This window comes from Ammospiza caudacuta, chromosome 25 (genome assembly GCF_027887145.1).
Source record: "Ammospiza caudacuta isolate bAmmCau1 chromosome 25, bAmmCau1.pri, whole genome shotgun sequence".
Lineage (NCBI taxonomy): Eukaryota > Metazoa > Chordata > Aves > Passeriformes > Passerellidae > Ammospiza > Ammospiza caudacuta.
In genome coordinates, this window is record NC_080617.1 from 7,185,316 (window position 1) to 7,210,223 (window position 24,908).

The 24,908-nt window shown below is 52.9% G+C and overlaps 1 protein-coding gene across 1 annotated transcript in view; it reads left to right on the forward strand.

Annotated features, from left to right (window-relative positions):
* Window positions 1–24,908, forward strand: part of MAN1C1 (mannosidase alpha class 1C member 1) — a 51,676-nt gene that overhangs the window by 25,546 nt on the left and 1,222 nt on the right. The window contains exons 4-12 of the mRNA XM_058819874.1: window positions 11,091–11,206; window positions 12,621–12,701; window positions 14,912–15,006; window positions 18,008–18,131; window positions 19,807–19,900; window positions 22,643–22,758; window positions 22,934–23,153; window positions 23,609–23,781; window positions 24,290–24,405. Of these exons, the coding sequence (XP_058675857.1) occupies window positions 11,091–11,206; window positions 12,621–12,701; window positions 14,912–15,006; window positions 18,008–18,131; window positions 19,807–19,900; window positions 22,643–22,758; window positions 22,934–23,153; window positions 23,609–23,781; window positions 24,290–24,405 (1,135 nt within the window). The remainder of the gene's footprint in view (window positions 1–11,090; window positions 11,207–12,620; window positions 12,702–14,911; window positions 15,007–18,007; window positions 18,132–19,806; window positions 19,901–22,642; window positions 22,759–22,933; window positions 23,154–23,608; window positions 23,782–24,289; window positions 24,406–24,908) is intronic.

Below are 24,908 nucleotides of genomic sequence, written 5' to 3' on the forward strand. Positions count from 1 at the left end.
GGGGGAGAGGAGTCCCTTATCTCTCTCAATCAGTGGGTTTAACTCCCTCCCTCAGGATGTGAGCTCTCAGATTTGTCCCTGCTCGGGGCTGGCTCTGTGTGCTCAGAATGCTGTGGCAGGCATTTGTCACTCCAAGACCTTTATGCTTTCACAGAGTGCTTCCTTTTAGCCTCCCAGGATTGTGTCTGTCTCTGGAGAGGATTTTTTTGGAGGTTCGAGGAAATCCCTCAGCCTTTGCTTGAGGCATCCGTGTGAAACACAGTGAGGATTTTTTTTTTTTTTTTGGACTGACTAAAATTGTTCCTCTTCCTTGTGATGTTTTATTCCCAACACCACTTCTGCACCCTAGCACACTTTATATGCAGCTCCAAAAGGGAAGGAAAAGTTCAGTGGAGGAAAATGAAAGCGTTTCAAGAGAAAGTTCTAAAGGCAGAGGTTGCTTCCTACTAATTTCAATAAACCCAGAATTTACCTCTCAGGTACAAACACAGGGTTAAGAGCACCAAATTTATTCCTGTTTCTCTGCACAGTGCTTTCCTCTGAACCAGGATTGCTCTGGGGTGGGAAAACACAAACCCCGAGTTCTGAAGTGGGGGATCCCAGCATCCAGGGCTGGGTTTGCAGCTCTGCTTCATCTCCATTTCCAAGCTCCAGTCTGTGCTGTGTCTGCCAGGAAAAGAGGGAATCCAGAACAAATCCTGAGCATCAAGGTCTGCCCGTGCAGGAGAGCAGACCGTTCATGGACTTCTCCTTCAGGCAGCTGCAAGTGGAAGTCACCTCCAGGCATTAAAATTGACACCTTTTGCCTAGGCTAGAACATTCCTTCTCTCTTGGCAGGCTCCCTCCTGGTTGCTGTGGGAACCAGCATTTTTAATTTCCTGACTTTTGTGTGTACATCCCAAATTGTAGCTGTGATGTTCTCTGTCACCAAGGGAGCTCTGGGGGAAGGTTTGCAGGGGATGGAGCCAGCAGGGAACATTTCATGGAGCTTTTCCTTCCCTCACCATCACTCTGCTGCCTCTCCAGGGCATCTTCTTGGACACCTGCAGCTCCCACTCATCCCAGGGAGCAGCAAAACTCAGAATCAGCAGTCTGGGGTCTTTTCGTGCTTCCCAAAAGCTGGAAGGTCCTGGCAGGGACAGTTCTGCCTCAGTGCTTAGAGCTGGTCCTGGTGGCTGACCCCTCTCTGTGCAGAGCTCAGCCGTGGCTCCTTGGCCTCCCCCTGGGGATTGCTGAGTGCTTTTACCCTCTCCTGCTTTGCAGCATCTCCAGTTTCCTCCGGAGGCTCAGCAGCCTCAGGCCTGCCCAGCTCTAATTGCAGGTCACATTCCTCCTGCTGGGGTTGCCCTCTGCAGTCTCCAAATGCTGCTGGAAAGGGGAATCTGTGCCCTTTCTTGTGTGAGGCATTACTGCTCTTCCTGGGGTGGGCTTTGCTCCTTTTTCCAGCATTCCAGCATCTTGGTGTGAGCTGGAAATCATTGGTGTGAGCTGGAAATTGGTGATTTGAGCTGGAAATCGTTGGTGTGAGCTGGAAATTGGTGATTTGAGCTGGAAATCGCTGGTGTGAGCTGGAAATGGGTGATTTGAGCTGGAAATCCTTGGTCTGGGTGAGAAATTGGTGATCTGAGCTGGAAATTGGTGATTGGAGCTGGAAATTGGCGATTTGAACAGGAAATCCTTGGTTTGAGCTGGAAATGGTTGGTTTGAGCTGGAAATCATTGGTCTGAGCTGGAAATGGTTGATTTCAGCTGGAAATGGCTGGTCTGAGCTGGAAATCCTTGATTTGAGCTGGAAATCATTGGTTTGAGCTGGAAATGGGTGATTTCAGCTGGAAATGGTTGATTTCAGCTGGTAGTGGTTGGTCTGAGCTGGAAATCCTTGTTTTGAGCTGGAAATCCATCATCTGAGCCAGAAATCCTTTATTTGAGCTGGAAATGGTTGCTTTGAGCTGGAAATCATTGCTTTGAGCTGGAAATCATTGCTTTGAGCTGGAAATCATTGGTCTGAGCTGGAAGTGGCTGGTGTGAGCTGCATTTCCTGGGCTGCAGCCCGGCAATGGTTTCCTGAGTGCTGCCTCACCATTTCTTCCTTCTGTTTCACGGCTCGTTGTGCTTCCCCGGGGCAGGACGCACTGTGCAGCCTCACTGAGCTGCATCCCTGACTGTTTCCCCAGTTTGCTGGGGTTATTTTGATATCTAATCCTGTCAAGCAGCATGCTGGAGAGCATTTGGAGGCTTTCAGCTCAGGGGTCTTGTTGGTGTGGCTTTAACAATGAGGGAAGAGCGGGGACAGATGGTCCCAAGTGATGGAGTTCTGTGCCTTAATGTGTTTGTGCTGGTGGTAATGGAGCATTTGCATTCTCCTGGCCCTCTGCATGCACAGAGGAAATGTGTTCAGATCCTTCCATGGGTGGTTTATGAGGGTTCCAAGCTCAGCCCGTGGGTTCTGAGCATGGCCAGGCCCCATAACGAACAGCACAATTAATCTGTTTATTCGTTTTGAGGCAAAGGGTGCTTTGGTTTCTTCATCTCTGAATTCTCTCCCACCTGGGCTGGTGCTAAGGGCCAGATAATTTCTGGGAGGTGACGTTTGCTGGGCTGGGTGGGCTGTGGATAAAACCACGACAGGGATGAGTGGTTTTACAGCCCCAGCTCCAACGTGGTGCCTGTTCTGCAGAGCCCATCCAGATCTGAGGGAAAATCACTGTCAGGAGCTCCAGGCTGTGCTGTCATAACACATCTGCCACTTTGGGGAGGTGTGTTGGAGAGGCAGAAGGGCACCTTCTCCTGATTGTTGTAATGAAGCATCTCCCCTTTGAGTTGTGAGGTGAATTAGCAGCTCTGCTCATTAACTGCTACCTGTGGCTCTGGCAGAGCAGGATAATGGTTGCAGGTAGGACGAGTGTGTTTGCTTTAATGGGCCTGTTGGGACCCCTCACATTAAATGCTGCAGGTCCTCCAGGAGGGCTGTGGAGCAGCAATAAATTGAATATAATCAGATTACCTTTAACCACTCCAAAATTAATTTCAAACGCCCGGAACGGGGAGGCACCAGCAGTGCCTTGCCCCAGCTGTTGTGTTGTGCTTAACCTCCCTGAACTGCTCCTCCCAGCAGTGCTCCTGCCTTGTCGAATGGCCCATCTCTGTCAGGAGTGATTACTCTGCTGGCCAGCATCTGAGTCCTTCCTTCCTTCCTTCCTTCCTTCCTTCCTTCCTTCCTTCCTTCCTTCCTTCCTTCCTTCCTTCCTTCCTTCCTTCCTTCCTTCCTTCCTTCCTTCCTTCCTTCCTTCCTTCCTTCCTTCCTTCCTTCCTTCCTTCCTTCCTTCCTTCCTTCCTTCCTTCCTTCCTTCCTTCCTTCCTTCCTTCCTTCCTTCCTTCCTTCCTTCCTTCCTTCCTTCCTTCCTTCCTTCCTTCCTTCCTTCCTTCCTTCCTTCCTTCCTTCCTTCCTTCCTTCCTTCCTTCCTTCCTTCCTTCCTTCCTTCCTTCCTTCCTTCCTTCCTTCCTTCCTTCCTTCCTTCCTTCCTTCCTTCCTTCCTTCCTTCCTTCCTTCCTTCCTTCCTTCCTTCCTTCCTTCCTTCCTTCCTTCCTTCCTTCCTTCCTTCCTTCCTTCCTTCCTTCCTTCCTTCCTTCCTTCCTTCCTTCCTTCCTTCCTTCCTTCACACAGAGCTGCTCTGTGTGTCACGGGAGGCGCATGGAGAGTGGATTTGCAGCGTGTGTGCCACGGCAGGGACTGTGCTGCCAGCCTCCCCTCCTGCCTGGCTCTTTGCAGCAGGAGCGGTTTGATCCAAGCTCCAGGAGGTGCTGGAGTCGTGCAGGGATGAAGCAGAGCTGCTTGTTGGAGCGTCACTAAACGTTGAAAGATGGTTGGAGGAACTGGGGGGAAGAGGATTAAACTGGGGAGTGCTGCCAAGTATTAAACATTTCAGAATCAGTTGGCAAAAGGTGCTTATCACATGTCTGCTCTGCCGTCCCTCTGAAGGAAGTAACTTATCTGAGGGGCTGGTGCCGTGACAAGCGACTCATTTTAGTGCTGAGCACCTTTCTTCTCCTTTTCCCAGTGCTTAATAAGGGCATTGTTAACCTGTTCCCCCAGCCTCTCACATTCCTAAAGGAGCCCAGGCTCTCTTTTGTGTCTCCCACCCATCGCTGGATCAGGGCAGAGCTGCCACTGCTGCTCCAGCCTGAATGATAGCCTTAATTCTCCAGGGCAAATTGATATTTGAAAAACATGAGTGGCTTGTAATCCAAAAAAGCCATTTCTTCTCCAGCTGGAACACGCTCCCTATTAAATTTGATCATAGCAGCCTAAAAGGCAGCACTTGAAGCTGCCAGTCTGCTGCCAGCTTTACCTGTGCAGCCCGTATGCCGAGGCTGCTGCGTGCTGCAGGTGGAGCTGGCACTCGTTAGCACTCCCCAGGAGCTGGGAGAGCTCTGCTGCTGACAGCAAAGAGCAGCCTGAGCTGTGTGTGAGCCACATGTTTGGGTGATTTCCCTCACGCCACCCTGCAAAGTTCCTGTGCTCTGGGTGGGAGGCTCAGCCTGGGCTGGCAGTGGAGCTCTGGGGGCTCTGCTGCCTCCCAGCCTGGTGCAGGATGGATTATTTTGCTGTTCCTGAGCATCTTTTCAGGCCTCTGACCTTTCCTTAGCTGGGGAAATATGACTTCAGCACCCTGCATGAACAGGATGGGAGCTGGGGCTGGTTTGGTGTGAAGCTCAGAGGGTGACGTGGTGTGAGTGATGTCCTGTGGCTCATAAATGCATGGGATTCCAGTGGATCCCTGGCTCCTCTGGAGCTGTGTGGGAACCCTCATCTCCAGGGCCAGGATTGATAGCTGAAGAGTTGGTAACTCAAAACAGGGCCAGCATCCTGGGAATGCTGAATCTGCCAGGGTGGGGAAGGGGAGGAGGCAGAACAAGGACTGAAATTGTGTTTTGGGCTGATGGGGGCTGGTTTGGGGGGAAATTGTATTTTGGGCTGATGGGGGCTGGTTTGTTGGGGTGTGAGGTGGGGCACAGCACAGGATGTGACCCCAAGAGCCCCATGGATGGCAGCTCCCACTGATGGACAGGGATGAGGACAGGGACAGAGCTGCCTGTGACCCTTCCTGGTGGCCTTTGCTGCCCATCAGGGCACGGAGAGCACTCAGGTGTGACCCTTTGACCAATACCTGCAGAGGAGAGTGAGGAAGATTAATGAGGGGAAGATGGGAAAATAACCTCAGCCATGGAGTGGTTTTTGATGAGGTCCCTGAAGTGTAGGTGCAGTGGTTTATTTGGAAAGCAGAGAAAAATGAGGTTGCTCAAAAGCTAATGGACTTTTTTTCCCTAACTCTGCAAGAGAATGTGCTGATACAAAAAGAAATAGATCTTTTCTAATTCCTGAACTGCTTCTTTGTCCCCTCTATCTCTGGCTTCTGCTACCTTGTTGCTCAGATGTAATTTGTTTAGTTTCCCTTAAATAAAGGGAATGTAGTTACTCTGTGTTACAGCTATCAGGTTCCCAGACAAAAAACTCAATAAATAAGGCACTGGCAGGGCTGGAGCTCAGGTCTGGTGTTTGTGCCTTCATCTGCAGTAGGTACCACTCACAGGCAGCTGAATGGCTGTAATGAGCTGATTGTGGATTTAACTGAGCACTTTTCTTTCTCCCTGCAAAGCAAACCCATTTCCCAGTTCCATTTGGATTTTCTGTTTAATCTCTGTCAGCTGGAGCAGTGGTTCCAGCCCTGTCCTGGGGATCCCTGACATCTGATCCTTGCAATGGGGGCAGAGTGATTTTCCACTGGAGCTGGAGTTCGTCTCCAGTGCCCATCCCTGGGGTGAGTGCTGGAGGAAATGTTGGGAAATCGCAGGTGGGGAATGTTCCTGCACCGTTCCTGAGGGGGGATGGATGGATGGATGGATGGATGGATGGATGGATGGATGGATGGATGGATGGATGGATGGATGGATGCTGCAAAGTGCTTGGGAAGAGCAGAGACAACAGGTTGGATGTAGTGGATAAATTCATTCTTATTTCTCTTGTTTTAAACCCTCTTTATTTTCATGCTTTGAGGAAAATTCCTCCTGCTTTTTAGGCTGGCAGGAGAAGCTGAAGGCCAGAGCTGAGGGAGCTCTGGCCTGAGCCCAGATCCCAGCTCAGGCTCCCAGCCTCTGCTTGCGCCTGGCCTGGAGCGCTCTGCACAGGCAAATCTTGGCTGCAGGGCAGATTTTTCCAGTGATTTTCACAGTTTACTTGGTTGCCAAGATAATCCTGAGCTGTCTGAAACGTCTGTGTGTGGATTTCTCCCAGAATTGGACAGTTTGCCACCAGGCAGGAGCCGTGTGGTGGCACGGTCCCAGGCAGCTCCCAGGCTTCTCACACACATTTGGGATAAATGTCAGGAGTTCAGGCTGCTCTCCAAGCCCTGTCATGGAGAAAAAGGACCAAAAAGAACAGGAAAAGCAGCACTTGGAGATGGTAATTTTTCAGACTCCTGCTGTACCAGGGCACTGGTTTTAATTGAAGCCTTGAGCCCAGCAGAAGCAGGGAAGGGATCTCATGTTTTCGCCCCTGTACCCCAGGAGATGAAGGTAAACAACCAGAGCCCCTTGGGCCTTGGCAGTTAACAAGTTCGTCGTGTTTCACAGAAACTGCATCCTAATTTTTATTCCAAACAAGGTTTCAGCACTAATTTCTGTTTTGACAAACACGATCTGACATAAGAACAGTGGGAGTCAAGACCTTTCATTTTTGATCTGGGTTTACATTGTGCTGATCTAAATTCCTCCCCCTTCTGCTCTTGCCTTTCAGTTGTAAACTGTGTTATTAAAGTTAGCAAAGAGCTGTTTAAACCCCCTGTTCTGTGCCATTTAAAGAGTCCTGCTGCATGCAAGATTAAGTCTGATATCCTCCTAATGGCTCGTGCTGTTCATCCGAGGCGTTGGCACAAAGCGTCACTGTGCGGATTGGAAACGGCTTTGTTGGAAATGAAGGATTTGGTTTCTGTTCACTGAGTCACTTCATCAAGGGCTCTTTGCCAAGTGGCAGCACCAGCCCCCTGAGGCTCAGGGCATTGGAGATGCCATTCCCCAAGCTCTCTGCCTGCTGCAGGGCTGGTGGGGTCAGGGTGGGCTTCCCTCCCTCCCTGGGGCAGGCAGTGATGGCAAGCACAGGGTAATGTGACTCTAAATGTGGCTCTAAACAGGGGGGACACAGCACAAGGAATTTCCTAGTGGAAGGCTGGAATTGGATGATCTTTAAGGCCCCTTCCAAGCCAAACCAGCCCGTGAAAGGATAATTTTATTTGAGCTGAGCCCTGACATCAGGGAGTGCTGGGGATCCTGGTGAGGGTGCTCCCATCTCCTGCTGCTTGGGCATCCTGGTGCTCACCTTCCCAAAGGCACACCCTGAGCTCCTCCTTGGTCCCTGGACCCCAAAGCAAGGCTGGTGGGACAGGAGGGTCCAGCCTGTGGTCTGGGGGCTTTGCAAGGTCCTTTTCTCCATGCCCAGGCACAGAGAGTGTGGTGGGTCCAGGAGAGCCTTTGGAAGGAGCTCTCCTTCCTGCGGAAAGGCTGTTTCAGACCCACTCTGAGCTGCTTGGCTGCTGAAGCATCACTTTGGGGGCTTTTTTTTGAGGCTCTCAAGGCACAGACTTGCAGCTGGGAGCCCTTCAGGTTTGTCTGGCCTGTGATATTCCATGGTGGCTATTTTGGGAAGAGGGAAGGCAGTGCTCTCCATCCCTCCCATCACAGCTGCTCCCCTCTGGAAAATCAGAGTTTTGCTAAACTCTGGGGGCTGGATGGGTGCTGGGGTTAGGCCACTTGTTCAGGTGTTGGGAGAGGCAGCTGCAGGTGAGTCTGGGCTTGGACATGTAGATGCCAGCCTGTAAACACCTCACCCCAAGGTTTTTCATTTGGGGCAGAGTTTCTTCCTAGAGCCTGAGTCATCTCCCACAAAAAAAAAATAGAAAAATTAAGAAAAGATGAAGCAAAACAAGTCAAAGCCAGCAATGGCAGCTCCTCTCCACCCAGCACCTTTCCCCAGTTGTGTCAATGAAGTCAGTGTTGGTTGGTGCAGCTCCTGGGGTGGGTGGCAGCAGGAACAGAGCAGCCTTGTTGCCCACACTCCTCTCTCCATTCTTCTGCTGCACAAAAGAGCAAATCCAGGGTGGCACAGCTCCTTCAGCTCAGGGAGAGATGAACCTTTGTCTGCTGCCATCAGCTGCTGCTTCTCCTGCCCAGCCATCACTCAGGGACAGCTCTGGGCAGAGGCGCTGCCACCAGAGCTGCTGTGACACTCAGGAATGTCCCCAAACCCCCTGGAATCCTCCTGAGCTCCCTGTCCTGGTCCCTGGTGAAGGTGTCCCCGCCCCAGCCAGCCTGGGGCAGGATCAGGAGGGGATTTCATGGCACACTTGGGTTTGGGACAGACAATCTCAGATTTTGGTCCTGCTCTCAGCAGCCCTGGGCACTTCCAGCACGGTTTCTGTCAGGGGTTCCTGGTGGGGGCTTCTTGGTTCCTGCTTTAACACTCCCTCAGAGTCAGGCTGAAACCGGCAATTTGGAGATGAGGGTGTCAGCAAGAGTCGGGAGTGACAGAGAGGGGTTTGGTTTGGTTTGGAGCTGCCTCCCCTTTGATTGCAGCCCTCCCACCTTAATGTGCAGGTGCAGAGAGGGGCTGGTGCTGTGACAGAGCTGGCAGGAGGTGTCACCACCCTGCCAGCTGGGTGTGTTGGTGCTGCCCTGAGCTGCTGAGGTGTGCACACACCAAATTCTGACAGCTGCCCCTGCAGCTCCCTTTGCTCTGAGCAGACAGGAGGGAAATGTTCCTGTGGCACAGAAATCACAGGCTGGCGCTCAGGGGCTCTCTGGGTGCCCTCTGGCCTGGCCAGGGCAGGGCTGACACAGCCCCTCCTGGCCTCAGAGGGCTCTGGGGCTGCAGGAGAGGAGCCCCTGAGCATCTGCAGCTCCTCAAAGCTGCTGCAGACAAAAGGGAACACGGCCCAGCCCCTGGTGCAGAACACACAGCCCCAGGTTCCTCTGATGATGCACAGGGTGAGGGAATATTTAAAACAAATGTTTAATGTGACACAAAGGCAAAGCAGCAGGGAGTGAGGTTTGCCCTGCACTCTGTCAAGCACAGGCAGCAGAGCTGAGCCTCTCCAAGCAGAGCTCCCAGTCCCCAGAGTTAAAGGCCTGACTTGCTAAAAACATAAAAGGCTCTGTCAATCCCAGCAATGTTCCTCACTTCAATTAATCATCCCAGAAAATGGTGAGTTTGTTGTCTCTTTGTCTCCGTTTAGCTTGAGCAAATCCAACTTTGCTCGTTGTCTCTCTGCAGATTATGGAAAGCTTTTGTTGATTATATCATCAAATTAAGGCGAGCCCAGCAGTGTGATTTTCCTCTCTGAGTATCACAGCAGCAGCTGTGCCTCAGGTGCCACTGCCCTTCCTTCCCTGCTCACATGCTCTCCCTGCCTCCCTGTCACGTCTCTCCCTGCTAACAGGAAAGTGTATAAAAACCACATAATCATTAATATTGAAGAGTCATTAGGGCTGATGAAAGCAGCCCTGCCTGCCACGCTGTTGTTTTCCATGCTCAGTGCTTTTGGCAAACACGCCAGGCCCACTTCAGCCCAGCTGATTTGCAGAGGCCACCGGTTGATCCAGGGGCTGTTTGACTCCGTCCGCCCTCTGCTCCTGGAGGTGGCTGCAGGGAGATGGCCATTTCCCAGCCTGCAGGAATAAATGCATTTCTGGAGGCTGTTTGTGCCTCCCTGCTCTCCCCCAGCCCTGCTTCTGATGCAGACAGCATCCCAGAGGCAGCAATCCGTGGTGGAGCAGCAAAGTTCCTGCCTGGGTTTTCATTAAAGCAGTGATGTGCTGCCTGGCTGAGGAGTGTCAAAACTGCAATCTTGGAGCATCAACAAGATAAGGCAGGATCCTTCCCTGGGGGGGAGGAAGGCTGAGAGGGGGAAGGAGCCCGGGATGGGTGATCTGAGCCCTTGTCTGGGTCACATCAGAGTCAGACCCAGCCCCTGTGTGCCTCGGAGAGAGCTCAAACTGTGCTGAGCCAAGGCAGGGCTGGGAACAGGGCCAGGGCTGCACTTGGGGCTGGGGGCTCCAGGGGTGGGCCCTGAGCTGTTCCTTGGGGAGTTCTTGTAGCCATGGGATTTCCTGAAAAATCCTTTCCTTAGGATCTTTCCTCCTGAGAAGCTCAGGTACAAAATGCAAACATTGATTATCTGCTGCTGTGGGATGCAACAGGTGCATCTGGGATTGGGCTCATGTGGTTGTTTCTAATTAATGGCCAATCACAGTCAGCTGTTTGGACTGTCTCAGTCACAAGATTTTATTATCATTCTTTTTCCATTCTTAGCCAGCCTTCTGATGAAATCCTTTCTTCTATTCTTTTAGTATAGTTTTAATATAATATATATAATAAAAATAATATTTTATATATAATAAGATAATATATATATAATAAAAATATATAATTAAATTATATAATATATCATTAAAATATATAATAAAATCATATGTAATAAGAATAATTATATTATATAGTTTATTATATATATTAATGTATTTCATAAAATATATAATATAATAATATATAATAAAAATAGTATGTAATATAATATATATAATAAATTATATATAATAAAAATTGTCATAAAATAATATAATATATAAGAATAATTATATTATTATATATTTTATTATAGATAATATAATATATAATAAAATATATAATAAAATATATAATAAAATAATAAAATATATAATAAGAATAATATGTAATATGATATATATCATAAGAAATATATGTCATAAAATATATAATAATAAATCGAGCCTTCTGAAACATGGAGTCAGCATTCCCATCTCTTCCCTCATGCTGGGACCCCTGCAAACACCCCCACAAGTTCCTCCAGAGCTCAGCATCCTTCAGCCCTGTGGAAATGGTGTGAGCAGGGCTGAGCAGCCCGGGTGGAAGATGCCCCCCAGGCACCCCCAGCACAGGCTGTGGGAGCTGCTGTGCCCGTGCCAGCCCCAGGCTGACTCAGAGCTGTGCTTTCATCCCTCTGCTGTGTTTGTGCCACACAGGAGGCCTTCGAGGAGCAACTGTGATCGACGCCTTGGACACCCTGTACATCATGGAGCTCGAGGAGGAGTTCCAGGAAGCCAAGCAGTGGGTGGAGAAGAGCTTTGACTTGAACGTGGTGAGTCAGCTGCTGGGAATGCCTGCCTGTGCCACCCCAGCTGCCAGCCCTGGGCACAGTCCTCCCCACGGCTCTGGGGGGGAAGAATCCACTCAGCTGATTGTCTTCCTAAGGCAAAGGGGCAGTGCAGGGATTACCCCAGTTTGCAGCAGGGGCCAGCAGATCAGCCTCACCTGGCTGACAGGGTTCAGTGGTTGATGGTTCTGCTCTGGGTTGTGGAAACAGACACAGTTACACACTCCAAGGAAACGCTGCTCACCAAAGAACAAGTTCTGTTTCATCTCAGGTAAATGTCTGCCAGTCATAAAACCAGATTTCCTTATTAAATTTCCTTATTAAATTAGATTAGGGTTGTAAACCCAGCTCTCCTTGTCTGGGCCCTTTGTTGGTGTCACTGCTGGGACCTGGTGACACCTCAGCAGCACAGGGGGAGCACAGGGGAGCCAGGGTTTGGAAGGAAGGGCATCATCACCTGTGGAAACAGCCAGGGCTGCTTCTCCCTGGGGCTGCTGGAGCTGTGCTGGGCTCTGGTGCAGGGCTGGCAGCTGAGGATGCTGCCCCCCCTCTGCCCCTGCATCCCTCACCCCCAGGTGATGGCATCTCATCAGTGTCACCCACAGAGAATGCTAAAACCAAAGTGCAGCTTAAACTCGTATTTGTTTAGTGCCAGCCTAGTTGTTGTGAGGAATGGTTCTCCCACGGGAACAATGCCTGCAGCTGCCTTTTCAGAGAAGCATCGTTTGGGAGGGCACCACTGTGGCATTCATGGATTCATAAAAGGCAGCCCACATCTGATAAATCTGGTGAATGGTCTCAGTCTGTTACTGAATCGATAAACAAGGGACAAAATCAACTGGGAGATAATTTATCTGGATTTCATAAAAGCTTTTAATCTTGGCCTGGAGAATAGATTGATCTGTAAAGACAGGAGTGAATGCTATGGATTGATCAGTGGAGTCGGGGAGCACAGCAAGGGAGGCAGGGGGAAATTAATTCAATATTGCCTCTCCACAAGGAGCTCTCACGGTGCAGAAAGGCAGGACAGGGACTGCAGGGCCCACGAGCTCTGCTGGACACTGAGGGCAGTGATCTGCCTGAAGTTGTGTTGGGGAAGTTCAGGCTGGATTAGAGCTCCAGGAGCTCTTGGACAGTGCCCAGGCATGCCCAGGGTGGGATTGTTGGGGCTCTGGGCAGGGCCAGGGTGGTGCTGGTGGGTCCCTTCCAGCTCAGGAGGGTCTGTGATTGTGTGATCTGCCCTGCCTGCCCCAGGTGCTGCCTCTGGTGGTAAATGGGGCAGTTTGGGTATTTCCCTTCCCTCCAGGCTCCCCCAGTCCCTGCAGAGCAAACAGAGAGCTGGGAGATGGGCACAGGGCTGGGGCTGTGCTGCACTCGGGGCTGTCCTTTGTCTTTGCAGAATGGAGAAGCTTCCCTGTTCGAGGTGAACATCCGCTACATCGGGGGGCTGCTGGCCACCTACTACCTGACTGGAGAGGAGGTGGGTCCCCAGAGTGTCCCCACAGCTCCTGGAGTGTCCCCACAGCTCCTGCAGTGTCCTCACAGCACCTGGAGTGTCCTCACAGTGTCCCCACAGCTCCTGCAGTGTCCCCACAGCACCTGGAATGTCCCCACAGCACCTGGAGTGTCCCCACAGTGTCCCCACAGCTCCTGCAGTGTCCCCACAGCACCTGGAATGTCCTCACAGCACCTGGAGTGTCCCCACAGTGTCCCCACAGCTCCTGCAGTGTCCCCACAGCACCTGGAATGTCCTCACAGCACCTGGAGTGTCCTCACAGCACCTGGAGTGTCCCCACAGTGTCTCCACAACACCTGGAGTGTCCCCACAGCTCCTGGAATGTCCTCACAGCACCTGGAGTGTCCCCACAGTGTCCCCACAGCACCTGGAGTGTCCCCACAGTGTCCCCACAGCACCTGGAGTGTCCCCACAGAGTCCCCCCAGCCCCAGGAACCAGCTGAGAGCCCTGCCCTGAGCATCAGATAATCCCCCCCCCTTAACAACAGGCTAAACCCGTCCTTTTTGTGAATATGGAAATGCCACTAATGTTCCCTTAATTAAGCCTCGAATGATTACCTTGCACACACCGTGCACGGCTCATTTGCCAGGGATCTTCCCTCCCTCCTGTGGGCAATTGTAGCCAGACACGTTTGCAGTCGGACACATTGCTCCCCGGGGAAATGCCATTTGCAGAGCAGCTTTGTCTCTGTGCTTGTTCCTCTCTCGGCGAGTCGGGTGAGATTCCATCAGACATCATCCCAGATCCTGCCTCGGGCTAAGGAGGGCACTGGGAGGGGCAGGGGCTCCCCACATCCCCCTGGAGCAGGAATTGCTGAGCTGGGGTGCAGGGCTGGGGTCTCAGCCCCTGGGGTGCATGTGGAGCCCTGGCTGAAGCAGAGATCTCATCTCCACTGCCCTTCCTGGGATGGAATTTTACATCTGCAGGGAGATGAGGAGGTTATTAATTATTATTAACTCTGTCCTGGGAGTCTGAAACTCTGGTTCAGGGGTAGTTGTGTGAGGACTGGCCCTAAATGAGAGCTCATTAGCCCCAGCACAGAGGTGGGATGGCTCCTGCACAGTGACACCACTGATCCAGAGCAGCTCTCTTATTTCAGCTGTATCTCAAATGTGTTCCAGGCATAATTTCCCTCTGGGTTTTCCCTCCAGGGAAAACCCTCAAAGACTCAGTGCCCCAACTCAGAGTCTGCCTCAGTGACAACTTCAACAGGTTTCAGATCCACAGAGCAAAGAGAAACCACATTAAAGCATCAAACTCCAGCAGTGACCCCTTGGAGCCCCATCAGCAGCTGGGGCAGTGCCTGTCACTTAGCCAGTGTCACTGAAAGGCAGAACCCAGTCCCTGCTCCTGCTTTCCCTTCTGAACCAGCCTCCTGTTTCCCTGTGAGAGTATCAAAGGTCTGAGCCCACAGGAGAGCTCAGCTTTCCTCAGTGCCGTATTTTTAGAGCAATGAGTTCCTGCTTTCTGAGAGCCACCACCACAGGGCTAGAGGTAAAAGGCTTGTGCTTTATCTCCTAAGTCACTTAGAGGCTTCTCTTGATCAGGACTAATCTCTGCAGCGAAGATTAGTGCTGGTATCACTCTGTCCCAAAATAATTGTGTGTGCTTGCTTTGTGCTGCAAGGCACCATAAGCTGCAATTTGAGTGGAAAGCCCAAAACTGAGGCATTACCAGTGCAAAAGGAGCAGCTTAGCCATGAAACCACCAATCCTTCTTGGCCAGGAGCTGCAAGGAGAGGATGGCTGGTTGCAAATCATGTTTTGTACAACAGGAGATGAAAACAAACTCTGGGCAAGCCCACATTGTAAATGCAGCAGTGCTTCAGCCCAGGAGGATTTCTGATTTCAGCTCCTTGTGTTCTCAGCCATGCTGGGAGTGGGAAGGATTTGGGGATCACTCTGTGGATCAGCTCAGATCACCGGTGCTGCTGTGAGCTGCTCTGGTGCAGGCTGAGGCTTTGGGTGCTGCTTTAGTGCAGATTTGAGAGGAAATTCAGAGATGCCCAAGTTCAGTGAGACTTTTGGTTCAGATTTTTTGTTCAGGGCACAGCACACCTGGAGCAGGGGCTCTGCATCACCTCCAGTGTTTTATAACTGTGTGTTTGGAAAAGGGGATGAGGGAGAATCCTCTGTGATCCCTTCCATCAAATATTTATCCTCCCTTTTAACAGGTGTTCAAAAGCAAAGCTCTGGAACTTGGAGAGAAACTTCTGCCAGCCTTCAACACCCCCACTGGCATCCCCCGTGGAGTCATCAACCTGGGCAGGCAAGCACAGCCTCAGCTGCATTTCCTTTATTCTGGGGCTGGGAAGGAGCAGGGGCAGCAGCAGGAGCTCCTCAGGGCTGTCCCCCCTAGGGCAGATTCCTCCAGGTCACTTGCTCTGCCAGCTCAGACCCTGGCACAGATTGCAGTGACTCAGGGCAAACCCAGCTGTGTTTTATTCATCAATTTGGGGCTGGTCACATTTCTTCCTCTGCCTCCCGACAGGGCTCCCTGCTGCAAGAGCATTTTCCTCACTCTCAGGTTCTGTGAAAGGTGATTTTCTGCTCTGCTCATAGCAGGGATTTTTGCAGTGTGCCCAGCTAGTTTCATGTGAATTCATCCAGGAAAAATGGATTTAAAAATTGGGAAAACTGGGCGAGGGAGTGGATGGGACTGGCTGACAGCTTTGGTGCTGGGAAACAGAACACAGCACACAGCCCTCAGCCAGGCTCTGTCCTTGCTCAGAGCCAGAATTCGGGTTGGTGATGTTCTCATGGCCAGGGAGGCAGCTGAGTTCAGTCAGTCCCTCCCTGCCAAAGGTCTGGCAGCAGAGAGAGCACTGCCCTGCTGCTCCTGCCTCTCCTGGCTGACAATTCCCTGCCAGCCAGGCAGGATTTGGATTTGCTGCTTCTGATGCATCCAAACAAATCCACGGGTGAGAGCTGCAGGAAATGTGGGTTAACAAAGCCTGTCATCCTCACCTCTTGCGAAACCCTCAGAGTCATTTTCCAGCCCTTAGCCCAAATCTCCTCCTTGGCTCTGCAAGCAAAAGACTTGCAAACATTTGGCTCACGCTGCTGCGTTGCTCAAATATCACTGTCAGCCCTCAGCTGTCTGATGTGCTCCTGATCCCGGGGAAAATTGGAGCCACCAGCAGCTCTGTAATTGTCCTTTTTTACAGCACAGACATCCTGCTTGCTCTGGGCCTGATAAAGGCTCTGCATAGACTAACCTTTCACAGAAATGCCAAACCCTCCCCTGCCCTTTGTGAAGACAATTGAAGCAGCCTCGGTCTGCCCAGATATTCCCAAAATGTTTTGCTGATGACCTTGAGTGAGAGCAGGGAGAATGGACAGAACACCCAGGCCATGGCAGAGCCCCCACTGCTCTGGGGCTGCAGTGCCAGCTGATTCAGAGCAGGCATGGAGGGAGCTGCACCCACAGCCTGTGAGCCCCCAGGGAATGGGAGTTACTCACTGTGCGAGGGGAGGCTGTGACACCACACTGACCCAAACCCCAGGGCCAGAACAAAGCCCAGAAGGGTTTTGCAACGAGGAATTCTCTCTCCAATTCTGCTTTTGCAAGGACGTGCTAATCCCAGAGAGACCTCGGCATCCCAGAAGGAGGAGGAGGAGGAGGGTCCTGCAGCATGTGTGGGCCTCTGCTGGTGGCAGCCTGGGGGGTGGGTTAAAAGGGACGTTCAGAAATTTGAAACCAAAACCCCCCTTGGCACTGAGTCAGTTCTGCACGTTCATTTTCCAGGGCCCAGCACAGCCAGCCCCCAGCTCTGCCATAACAGCTGCCTTTATCTCTTGCTGTCACCTCTTCCTCTGGGGTCCCCTCTCTGCTGAAGAGTTTCCTGTGGCTGCCTGCTGTCTCCTGCCTGTGTGTCCCATCCCACACTCCTGCTTTCCATCCTGCTGCTCCATCCTGCCACAGCTTCCCTGCTGCCCTGTGCTCTGCTCTGTGAGCTCTCCCTGTGCTGCAGCCCTTTCCTTCACATCTCCCCAAACCCTCTGTATTCCACATTTTCCCTCAGCATCCTCTCCTGGCCTCTCCCCTGACCTGCCACTGGTTTTGCTGCTTTGGATCCCCACGGGGGAAGGACACGATCTGACATTCCAGAGCCACTTGTCTGGGAGATAAAGGAGGTTCTGGGCATGTTCCTTCCCCTTGGAGGCCAAGGTCCTTTAAACAGTGGCTTCCTCTGAGCTGCTGGAGAGCAGAGCAGCTCTGCAGGACTGGGCACTGTGACCACACTGCCTGTCGTGACCAAACAGCCAGATCGGGACCTGCCACGTTTTCCTCTCCATCACAGCGAGGGACACTTCTTTTTTTCCCTCTATTTTCGTGCTCAGGATCATTAGTTTTAACCTCTGTAAACAACAAACCCTTCTCTCTCCAGCCAAGCTTCCCGGCGCCATCTAGTGTCACCCCCACCCGTCCCTGTCCCTGTCCCCTCCCCGGGACTCACTGGAGCCACCACAGCTCTGGGGCAGCACCCACAGGGGCTGCTGTGGTTACAGCCAACCCTGCATCCTCCAGGATTCTCCTGGGATGTTTTATCCCAAATGTCTGTGTGGGGCAGGGTGGCAGTGCTCCTCCAAAGCTGTTTGTCAGCTGAGCTGTTCGGGAGGGATTCCTCTCCCACACAGAAATGCAGTTTGTGCAGTCTGTGTGTTAGCCCAGTCCTAAAGAACCTCTGGAAAATCACAGCTCAGTGCCACTGGAACTGCTGCTGAAAATCTGTGTGTCTGTCCTAAATCTGTGTGTGAGTCCTAAATATGTGTGTGTGTGCTAAATCTGTGTGTATCCTAAACCTGTGTGTTTGTCCTAAATATGTGTGTGTCTTAAATCTCTCTGTGTGTGTCCTAAAATCTGTGTGTCTGTCCCAAATCTGCGTATCTGTCCCAAATCTGCGTGTCTGTCCCAAATCTGTGTGTCTGTCCCAAATCTGTGTGTCTGTCCTAAATCTGCGTGTCTGTCCCAAATCTGTGTGTCTGTCCCAAATCTGCGTATCTGTCCCAAATCTGCGTGTCTGTCCCAAATCTGTGTCTGTCCCAAATCTGTGTGTCTGTCCCAAGTCTGTGTGTCTGTCCCAAATCTGTGTGTCTGTCCCAAATCTGTGTGTCTGTCCCAAATCTGTGTGTCTGTCCAGAATCTGTGTGTGTGAGTCCTTTCCATGCCCCAGTGACCCCTGGCCAAGGCAGGGCTGCCCTGGGAGGGCTCACCCCAGGCTCTGGCTGTTTCCTGGCACTGAGGGCTCCCTTTTCTCTCCTTGCAGTGGCATGAGCTGGAGCTGGGGCTGGGCATCTGCTGGCAGCAGCATCCTGGCAGAGTTTGGGACACTGCACCTGGAGTTCCTGCACCTCTCCGAGCTTTCTGGCAACCCAGTGTTTGCAGAAAAGGCAAGTGAGCCCAGCCTGGCTCTCTGGGGTGGCCTCTTCATCCTCCTGGGGCTTTCCCAGTGTGGGTTTTACCCAGAGAAGGGCACTTGCAGATCCCTCAGGGGCCTGCTTTGAGGGACACAGATCGTTCCAGGCAGAACCCAAAGGGAAATGGGGCAGTGGGATACAAACTGACAGGATTGCCAAAAAAACCCCCAAAAATTCTGCTTTTCCAGGATGTGTCCAGTGCAGGTCTGTCAGCTGAGAAACAAGGAGGGGATTTGAAAGAGAGACAGGAAAAAAATAAAAAAAGAGGAGGAAGAAGCTGGGAGAGCAAAGTGGAGCTGGGATGGAGGGGATGGAAAGCAGAGGGTGAAGGGAAACAGGAAAGCCTGGAAGCTCTGTGGGGAGATCAGGAGAGGCTGGTGATGTGAAACAGAGACAAGGCTGAGGTTCCTGAGGACAGGGACAATGACAAATTGCTGCCAGGGAGGGGCAGCTGAGGAGAGGCCAGGAAAGGGAGCAGGGTGAGGCAATGAAGGGAGGGGAGAGAGGAGGAAACGCTGGGGATGCTCTGCTAAAAACCAGAACTGCATCCTCATTCTGGGTTCAAACCGTGGCATTTTGAGCCAGGGGCAAACCTCTGTCCCCAGCCTAGGAGATTTTCCTCTTTTCCTCCTAAACCTGTGGAGGGAAAAGGGCAAAACCTTTCTGAGGGACTCTCCTGGGCTGGTGTGTGCACAGAAAATGGAGCACAGCCACCCTGAGAGGGAAGTGTGGGGTGGTGGGGGCTGTTAGAGCCCACAGCAACTTCCCAACAATTTCTGTGGGAAATTCCTGCAGGGGAGCAGATCAACTCCCAGCTTGGGACTGGGGTGATTTGAGCAGGAATTAAAGCCCATCTGTGTCTTTTATTCAAACCTGTCATGAATATGCCAAGCTCCCAAACTCCAAGTGAATATTATGGAGCCTGACAGCTTCCTTGGAAGCACTGGCTGAAGGCTGTAGCCAGCTTTTGGCGTGCAAATTGTCTGATTTTGTAAAAGGTTTAGGGCAAATTAGCTGCTCTGTAGGTTATAATAGAATATTTATGCTGCATGGAATTTAACTGGGTCCCTTAAGGGAAAGGCCTGTTGGATTTAATGGGGGTGAAACCCAGGGAGGCTTTAGAGAGTTAAGTGCTGGCTGTTCTGGGGTATTAAGGGAACTGTCTCTTGTTGAAATTAAAGGCCCCAATTCATCACATTAAGTGACCACATGGTGAATTTAAGTGCTGTGTGAGTCACTCATCCCTGCCACTCCTTTCCCTTTGGATCATGGAAAAAATCTCCCCTGGCATGGCTCATCCCCCATTTCCACCCAGATCCCCAAGCACAGGATCAGATTTGGGTTTGGAAGGGACCTCAGAGCCCCTCCAGTGCCAGCCCTGCCATGGCAGGGACACTTCCTCTGTGCCAGGTGCTTCCAGGTACTGGAAGGACAAAGTCTCCCAGGATTGCACCTGGACCACGGCAGTGAGCTGAGCTGGGGCTTTGCAGGGTTTCCTGAGCCATTTCTGAGATAAGGATTGAAATAAGAGCCTGTCCCTCCCTGAGCTGTGTCCCTGGGCTGGAGCAGGGCAGGGGCTGGGCAGGGATGGAGGGAGGGAGGGAGGGATGGAGGGCATTAACCCCAGGCTGTGTGTGCTCTCTCACAGGTCAGGAACATCCGCAGGGTGCTCAGCAGAGTGGAGAAGCCCCAGGGTCTGTACCCCAACTTCCTGAGCCCGGTGACGGGGAGCTGGGTGCAGCGTAGGTATCCCTGCCTGCAGCATGCCAGCCTCTCCTTCCCTCCTTCCCCAGGGGCTCCTGGCACAGCAGCCAGGCTGGGGGACAGGAGATAAGCCAGGCTTTGCAGGGAGTAGAGCAGGAACTGTGCCCTTAATCCCAGATGTGTGTCCAGCTGTGTGTGCCAGCTCCAGACAGAATTGGGACCTTGCTGAGTGTCCCAGCTGCAGAGAGAGAGAATTGGGACCTTGCTGAGTGTCCCACAGAGAGAACTGGGACCTTGCTGAGTGTCCCAGCTGCAGAGAGTGTCCCTCTGAGTGTTCCCACAGAGAGAATCAGGGCATTCCCTGCACAGGGGCTCGTCCCACAGGTGGTGGGAGCCAGCCCAGGCTGGGATGCTGCAGGCAGCACAGGAGCTGCATGGGGAGCACAGTGAGGTTCCCCTGCAGAGGGCTTGGATGCAGGGAGGAATTCTCCTGTGCATTCCTGTTGCTGTTTCCATGGCAGCTCTGCAGAGCCGTTTGGGGAGGCAGGATGAGATAAGGATGTTTGCTTCTCTCCTGTGGGGAGCCCAGCACTGGAGCAATGACCAGGGAAGGTCTTGGAGAGGGCAGGGAGTTGTGGTGGCACCCAGGGAGGAGGCTGTGCCCCTCCTCAGGAGTTTGCCCTGTGCCAGGAGCAGGAGGTGCCACTTCTGCAGCATCTGTGACCTCCCCTCTCTGCTCTGGCATCGATCTGCTTGTTCTGGCTGCTGGATTTGCTGTTGCCAGAGAAAAGTCTCTTTCAGAGGCCGGTTTGAAGCTGTCAGTGGGTGACATTTGTTATCCAGGCAGGTTGCTCCGAGTCCTGCAGCTCCTGGTGTCCCCATTGCACTCCTTGCTGGGCTGGGTCACTGCAGAGCTCTCCCAGTGCTGCTTTTGTGGCTCTGGTGGCACAGGCAGGGACAGAGCCCTGGCTCTGAGCAATCCCTGCCCTTCAGCTGGCAGGGCTGCTCCCAGCAGAGTGCCTGGGATGGTCACAGCTGTCCCGTTAAACCAGAGCTGCCCTTTGGTGCTGGGAGGAAGCCCTCATCTCATCTGCCACCAATTTAATTCTGTTTTCTGTCTCTTCTGCCACAAATTTAATCTGTATTTTCAGAGAGGGGCCTGGTGGTGCTTTCCAGAGCACATTAAAAGCAGTTTCTGATTGCTTGGGACAGGAGATGCCTGGAGATTTCCTGGTTCCAGACAGACACTCTCAGGCTGTTTGTGACCTTGGGATCTCACCCCATATTGCAGGCAGGGAGAAGAGTGATGAGCCCCTCCTGCACCCCCAGTGCTGCTGGGGACAAACAGATGGGGACAGAGCAGGGAGGCACCTGCAGCCTCTCCCCAGAGAGGCCAGCCTCTCATTTTCTCTCTGGCCATTAAAGCTCTTTGCAGGAAGCTGTTTTCCCTTGAAATTGCTGTGATTTTCTTAAAAGGTGTATCTTTGACCTGGCTGAATGGGCAATCTCAGCAGCGGGGAGGCTGAGGGAGGGCAGCAGTTACCTGGGGGCAGTGCATTTATTGATGCAGGGTGCCTGGGAGGCAAAGCTGCCACATGGAGAGCAGTTGTGCAGCAGGGCTGCAGCTTTGGTGAGTCTCTGAATGGCACACTGAGGATCACAGAGCTGCTCTTTAAAGGCAGCCCGTGTTTGCAAATCCCCTGCCCTCCCGGCCGGGTGTTTAATCTCATTGTTTTGCTGGGGATTATTCCCTGGATCACTGGACACACTGCGGCAGGGATGTTTGCTCTCCAGGTCAGGAAGATGATGCGTGGCTGTTGGGGAGGATTCAGCATTTGGAATAAGCCTCGGGACTTCATCTGTGTACAAGGAGAGGGGAAACAAAAACCTGAGCAGCTCTGAACACCTGCTGCATGAGCTGAGCTGGGAAACGAGGGTGGGGCAGAGCCGGGGGGACACTGTTAATTTGTTAATTAACAGGATGGCTCGGCCCAGGGAGGGCTATTTGTCTTGCTCTCCTAAAAACGGGAGTGCTTGAGTGCTGTAAAGAGCTGCTGTTCCCCCTGTGGCAGGGTTTGGAGCTGTGAATGCATCCAGCAGCTCCCCCAGGCACAAACCTGCAGCTGCCAGGCCCATTTCCCTCTGCAATCCCTCGGAGCAGGGCTGCTCTGAGCACGCAGCCTGGGAAATCTCCATTCTGCAGAGGAAAACATGCACCGCACATCTCTGTACCTGACTTTATCATTTTAATGTGCCAGCAAGCCCCAGCCTCCCCCAGGGCTCAGAGTCCCTCCGTGAGGCAGAAATACAAATGGCAGAGCCCAGGAGTGTGTGCCCAGCCCCTTGCTGGCAGCTCTGTGCCATCCACACACCTCTCCTTCCTCTCCTGAGGGGTGAGACAGCTCCCAGGGGCTCCATCCAGATGGAAATCCCTCAGTACCCACCGCTGCTTTTGCTTTATGAGGCTGGATTTATGATGATGGCTCCATAAACAGGAAGCATCTTCACGTTGCAGGATAAATAACTTGTAAAATAAGGCCTCTGAATGGTTCTGCTAAGGGACACTAATGCTCTGGAAAATGACAGAACATTTTTCTCCTGATTGCACTTTCCACCTTTCTTCCTCTCTGAGAAGCAGTGCTGCAGGCTCTCCCCAGGAAGCTGGGCAGGGGAAGGAGAGAGAAAGGGCATTAAATGGGACGAGATTGTTTCCCCTTTGTGAGGCAGCTGCTCACTGCCTGCCATGCACCTGAAGCTCTTTCCTGCCTTTCCCACCACAGACCACGTCTCCATCGGGGGGCTCGGGGACAGCTTTTATGAATATCTCATCAAATCCTGGCTGATGTCAGACAAGAAGGACTCTGAAGCCAAGAAGATGTACGACGATGCCCTGGAGGTGAGGAGCCAGCTGCTGCTCCCTGGTTTTTGGGGGGGACATGGTTCATGAGAAGGGTTCAGACCTTCAGAATGAGCCTCTGGGTTTCCCTGGTACTCACTCCTGCCACTAACTAACACCGAGTAAGTTTTACTCACTGTCCACTCTCTTGACATGCTGATTTTCGTCCCTCTAGGCAATAGAAAAGCATTTGGTGAAAAAGTCTGCAGGAGGCTTGACCTACATTGCTGAGTGGAGGGGCGGCATCCTGGACCACAAGATGGGGCACCTGGCCTGCTTCTCTGGGGGCATGATTGCCCTGGGGGCCCAGCACAGCGCGGGGGACAGGAGGCAGAGGCACATGGAGCTGGCAGCAGAGATCACCAGCACCTGCCACGAGTCCTACACACGCTCAGGTACCTGCACTGCAGCGGGGGCATTGCCAGGGGGGCTCTGTGCCTCAGTGCTTTGGGCTGGAAGGGACCTGAAATTCCATCCCATGGCAGGGACACCTCCCATGGTCCCAGGTGCTCCCAGCCCCAGTGTCCAGCCAGGGATCCAGGGACAGCCACAGCTGCTCTGAGCACCCTCATGAACCAATTTTTTGGTGTTGAAAGCAGGGATCTGAGTGCTGGACAGTGCTCACAAGAGACTGGGATTCCTCACCACAGACCAACATACCCCTGATTTTCTGTTTATAAAACCAGCGCAGTTGGTTGTATCACCATCCCGATCCCTTCTCTCCAACGCACTGCAGAAAAAAGGCTCAGCAAAGCCTTGGGCAAAGCCTGGCGTGCTGAGCAGCCCGAGGGCACCTGGCTGGTGTCCTGCTGGTGCTGGCAGGCAGTGACAGCGCTGTGCTTGTCCCCAGACACCAAGCTGGGCCCCGAGGCGTTCCGCTTCGACGCGGGCAGCGAGGCCACGGCCACGCGGCTCAGCGAGCGCTACTACATCCTGCGGCCCGAGGTGGTGGAGAGCTACATGTACCTCTGGAGGCTCACCCACCAGCCCAAGTACCGGCACTGGGGCTGGGAGGTGGTCCAGGTAAGGCTGCAGAGGGCTCGGGGCTCTGGGGGTTCCTGTGTTCCTGTGGAGGAAGGAGCGGGAATTATTGAAACCGTGTTCAACGCTGAGATGGGTCAGGAACGCTCCAGGCTGGGTTGGATGGGGCTCCGGGGAGCTTGGTCTAGAGGGAGGTGATCCTGTCTGTGGCTGGGGGGTGGAACTGGGTGATTTTGAAAGTTTCTTTTGACCCAGATTGTTCTCAAACCTGTGAGCAATGGGGCAGGGTCTCAAACCCACAGGCAATGGGGTAGGATATCAAACCCACAGGCAATGGGACAGGGTCTCAAACCCACGAGCAATGGGGCAGGATCTCAAACCCACAGGCAATGGGGCAGGGTCTCAAACCCATGGGCAATGGGGCAGGGTCTCAAACCCACGGGCAGTGGGGCAGGAATACACAAAGTGCCTCAGTTCAGGGTTATCTCCAGTGTGGATTTTTGCTTCTCCCCACACTGCTGGGGTGGCTGAGGGTTCTCTCTCCCCCCAGGCCCTGGAGAAGCACTGCAGGGTGGAGGCTGGCTTCTCTGGCATCCGGGATGTGTACACCACCACACCCACCCACGACAACATGCAGCAGAGCTTCTTCCTTGCAGAGACCCTCAAGTAAGTCTGGGCTCCCAGGGGCCTTCCTGAGCAGCACAGCTCCTGCAGCAGCTGCCCAAGGAGCCTCAGATGATGAGATGGAGGTCTTCTCTTCCCAGGGGAGGTGTCCTTGCCCAGGGCAGGGGGCTGGCACCAGGGGAGCTCTCAGGATCTTTCCAACCCAACCATTCAGGGGGAAACTGGGCAAGGCTGCAAAACTTTGGGAGCAGAATCTCTGCTGCCCTTGGCTCCCGGAGGCTCCTGCCCAGGGACTGGAACCAGAGGAGCTTTCAGGATTTTTCCAAGCCCACCCATTCTGGGGGAAACTGGGCAAGGCTGCAAAACTTTGGGAGCAGAATCTCTGCTGCCCTTGGCTCCTGGAGGCTCCTGCCCAGGGGCTGGGGCTGCAGGGCTCTGCTGTGACCCAGGGCTGGGTTACCTGGGAAGGGTGGGGATGTGCAGGGAGGTGGGAGTGTGTGCCATGCTGCTGCCTGTGCCTGCCTGGGCTCCTCCAAGCTCTCCTG